The sequence below is a fragment of the Macrobrachium rosenbergii genome, chromosome 16 (assembly GCF_040412425.1).
Source record: "Macrobrachium rosenbergii isolate ZJJX-2024 chromosome 16, ASM4041242v1, whole genome shotgun sequence".
NCBI classification, from domain to species: Eukaryota; Metazoa; Arthropoda; class Malacostraca; order Decapoda; family Palaemonidae; genus Macrobrachium; species Macrobrachium rosenbergii.
This window is the reverse complement of record NC_089756.1, coordinates 14,883,865-14,888,725: the sequence shown is the minus strand read 5'-3', so window position 1 is coordinate 14,888,725 and position 4,861 is coordinate 14,883,865. Positions and strand designations below refer to the sequence as shown.

At 35.3% G+C, this 4,861-nt stretch overlaps 1 protein-coding gene across 1 annotated transcript in view; it reads right to left on the bottom strand.

Annotated features, from left to right (window-relative positions):
- LOC136846987 (transcription factor ATOH1-like) overlaps nucleotides 1-690 on the bottom strand; it is a 1,673-nt gene extending 983 nt beyond the window's left edge. Inside the window, exon 1 of the mRNA XM_067118238.1 lies at nucleotides 1-690. This exon is cut by the window's left edge and continues 983 nt beyond it. Within this exon, the coding sequence (XP_066974339.1) occupies nucleotides 1-208 (208 nt within the window). The 5' untranslated portion in view covers nucleotides 209-690.
- Between the last annotated feature and the right edge of the window lie 4,171 nt (nucleotides 691-4,861).

The window sequence follows — 4,861 nt, the reverse complement described above, 5'->3', positions numbered from 1 at the left end:
TTCGTCTTTCGGGATCTGACCAAAACCTCGCTTGCTGGGCAATGATTGTACTCTTGGGACACTGAACGGGCAGGGTATAAGATCCAGTGGTGTAGGGCGGACTCGAATAAGCTGGGCTCGAACACGACAGAGGCTCCAAGTACACTGAGTCCAAAGGGCTGGTGTAGCCCGAGTGTTGGACGGGGAAGAACCAATCAGACACAGACATCTCGACCTGTGTGTTGTTGTGTAGCAGTCTGACCCTTGCCCCGCGCCACGCGTCTCCTATATACACTCCCCTCTGGTCACGTGACCCTGTCGGCCAATAAGGTGTTGGGGTTGTGACCGTGGGAGGGGCAGTGGTTGGAGGCGGGGCCACTTTTACGCCGCCTGTGGCGGGGTGAGGGGGTCACAGGCGGGCCACCACCGTCACTACCGCCGAAGCTGCTGTCTGCTGCTTCTGCTGTTGCTCCTGCTGCTCCTCTCTGCTTCCAACTCGACCCCAGTCCTCCTCCCCTTCCCCCCCCCTCTCTCAACCCTCCTTCCGATCTCGACCCACCACCACCACCTGTCCAGGTGGCAGAGACGTGCGTGTGGCGGCGCCGGGGTGTGCCGCCATCCCCAGGCTTCCCTCCTAATTGTAGCTACAGGCCCTGTCATTACTGCCTGCGGGTCTGCCTGTGCTCGCTTAGGCCACCAGAGCTCTGTGGTGATCATCACTGGACTGCCATAGAGGCAGTAATGAGCGTTCTTTGCATTCCTCGCTCGCACGGCCAATTACTCCCGCTTCTGTTGCCATTGATTTCCAAGTCGCTAATCGCTGGGAGTTTTCGAAGCAAGCGAGTGGGTAGCTTCCTTCTTCTTGCTCGATAGCAGCTCAATTCTGAACATTGGCAAAGGTAAAGTTTTCACATTTATCTACAGAAAACTATTGGATGCTACGCAATTACGAAAACTCACTAAATTACTTTCTTTCTTTTTTTCTTCAAGAAATTACTTTTTTTCTCAAGAAATTCCTTGTGTTTTTTTTTTTAGAAATTACTTTTTTTAAGAAATTACTTTCTTTTTTCTTGCTTTCTTCAAGAAATTACTTTCTTTTTTTTTTCTTCTTCAAGAAATTACTTTCGTTTTTTTTGTGGCGCCTTGACATGTTAGCTAACATCTACTGAGCTTTTTGATCTCAAAGGGCACCCAGTCTGATCGTTTGGCGCGCGTTCGGTGGAGATTAAATGACCAGAGATGTTGGTAAGGCCCCTCTCTCTTCAGAATGCTACATCGCTTACCTTTTCTTTAAAGTTTGTTATTCAGGGTTGATATAGCTTGGTTTTCTGAACATTTTTTTCATTCGGTAACAAATTTCTTACATTTCCAATAATAAATCCACAGTGCAAGTGTCATAAATGTGAAAAGTTGAACGGTTGCAGATTTGAGATTATATATATATATATATATATATATATATATATATATATATATATATATATATATATATATATATATATATATATATATATACATATATATATATATATATATATATATAATATATAAATATATATATATAAATATATATATATATATATATATATATATATATATATATATATATATATATATATATATATATATATATATATATATATATATATATATATAAATATATATATATATATATATATATATATATATATATATATATATATATATATATATATATATATATATATATATATATATATATATATATATACATATGTGTGTGTGTTTGTTAGTATATATATTATATTAGTATATACATATAATAAATCAAAATATACTGTATACATTATATATATATATATATATATATATATATATATATATATATATATATATATATATATATATATATATATATATATATATATATAATTTAAATATATATATATATATATATATATATATATATATATATATATATATATATATATATAAAATATATACTGTGTATTTGTATATAAAACGATATCAAATACACAATTAGTGTGCATTTGTTCAGCTTTACATGTATGCAATGTACATGTATATGAACACAAGCATAAATAATGAAAAATGCCTCACCTTTTAAAAAGGGTTTGTCATAACTTACCAAGAGCGCCTACCAAGTTACTGGAATGGAATATGGAATTTAGGCCAAAGGCCAAGCGCTTGGACCTATGAGGCTATTCAGCACTGAAAGGGAAACAGTAAAAACTTTGAAAGTGCAACAGTCGGAAAACCTCGCGGCTGCGCTATGAAACAACTGCTATGGGATGAGGGATAGCAAGATGGAAGACAGAGAATATGAATGGATATACAGTAAAAAGGAGTACAAGGTTTTGCAGCTAGGGGCCGAAGGGACGCTGCAAAGAACCTTCAGTAATGCCTACACTGAACCGCGTGAGGTGCACTGACGGCACTAACCCCACGCCACCCCCCCCCCCCGGACTACCTAGCTATTGCATGTAAACCTGACCTGAAATAAAAGAGATTGCTTTCGATAGTTGTAGCCTTCTCGATCTCTACACAATAGTTACCATCAGATATTGTGCCCACACACAGTACTTCACGGCCATCATAAATGTGCCCGATATGTTTTCAAGGACTAATTGCAATTACGAAGAGCAGGCGAGCTCTTTCGCATGTGTTGACGTGGAAAAAGTACTTTGCATCTCCAGTAATGGTTAAGGGTGAAGGGGAGTCTCCCATTCCCGCCTACCAACAACTGGATAATGAGCTGAAGTTGGTGCTTTCTTGTACACATTTTGAAGTTGACATTTACAACGATATACTCAGCGAGCTTTCTCTAATAATTTTGTGGTATGTTGTAAAGCGCGAGACTGATAGAGCCAGTTATATTTTTACGTATTTGATATCATGAGTTATTCATATTCACGATAAGTTTAAGTACTATGATACATATGTAATATATATATTTATTTATATTTATATACATAAAATATATATATATATATATATATATATATATATATATATATATATATATATATATATATATATATATATATATATTTATATATATATACATATATATATATATATATATATATATATATATATATATATATATATATATATATATATATATATATATATATATATATATATATATATATATATATATTACACCTTACGTATAAAAGTAATCAACACACAATCACGGGTGGAATGGAAATAAAATTCTGACTCACATCGGGATCGAAGCCAGGTTGTTAGCGCCCTTGCCTTCAACTGAAAGACCTTGGTTCGATCCCGATGTGAGTAGAAAATTTATTTACACCTTATGTATTCACGTATAAATGCTTAAAGCAAGCAAATATCCAGTTAAACATCATGCACATCTCCACCTTGGAGTGCAAGTCGCCCCGATCTTCTTCACTATTTTCCACGCTTTAACAATTCGCGAACTCTAACTTTGGAAATACGCCCTTAAAAGCCTTATTTTTATTACGTTCGCCCTCACGATATTCGTCCGGAGCGGACACTCGTTCGCTTTTGATTCCTTTCGTTTTAAAGAATTCAAAATGGATTTTCGAACGACGTGTACTACGCGTCCGAGCCGATGCAAATCCCCCTCAATCCCCAGCCCCCACTTCCCTTTTCCTATTTGCGCTTCGGACGTACGTGTTTACATCAACTCTGTTTGGAATTTATACCCACGTCTTCCTACTTCTGCATAATGACCTCCTTTTATGCATTAAAGTCGTGTTGTTTTGATCACCGTAACCTTTCGAAGGGGCTTCGACACATGGGCGATCTGAGTCTCGATCGGCTGGGCGTGCGTTCAGACTTCTATTTTCTGTTACATTCCTAAAGAAGTGGAAAAAAAAAATAAGACGACAACGAATGAAGAAAAAAGGGACGTTTAAAACCTACGCTCGGTACAAACAGTAACCTATAATTCTCAACGAACATTCAATAAACAGGAATTTTTCAGACCGAAAGAACAGGGTTCAAGACAAGTAATGTGGCCTATGAGTCATTTACACATAACTATTAAGTATTCGAATACCGGCAATATTGTCGATAATGATCATCACTTTTATGAAGAATAAGGGGCGGGGGGAGATCGACCCCAGGATTTGGGTTGGTAGCTTAGGAAATTAAGTTTCAAGTTAGATTTTAAGGGTCAGGTGGAGAAGCAAGACAAGTCATTATGAATGGAATTTACCTCGTTATACTTCGGAAAATCAAAACACTTTCAATTTATTTTCCCTCGATTTTTTCCACTCATTTCCACTAAGACGAGCAAATTAGAAAAAAAAAGGCCGCTTTTAAGTAGGCCAGAAGGCGTGACGGGGAAGCATTATGTAAATTTTAGACTGAGATCCAAGGTTTCCAAATAATAAGAAACTTTATAATCAGTGGTTCTCCACGGTTGACTTAATGGCATTTAAGGATTCAAGGTCATACATGATTACGAAAAGAAAGGAATGATGCAATGCCCAGTAATGTGTATATGTAAATGTATATATATATATATATATATATATATATATATATATATATATATATATATATATATATATATATATATAGATAGATAAATAGATAGATAGATAGATAGATAGATATATATGCATATACATATATACACAGTATGTATATATGTATAATGTATATATATATAAAATATATAAATAAATATTAAATTCATATATCTATGTATACAACTAAATTTACATACATACATTTATATACCGGGTGTTTCGAAATTAGAGCCCCCCCATCCACAGAACAAATGGAAAGTTATGAAGTTTTCTGCTATAGCCTATTTCCAAGTACATTATTTTAAGTTTCTATTAAGCTATTTTTCAATTTACATTTCTTGTATTTTCAGACT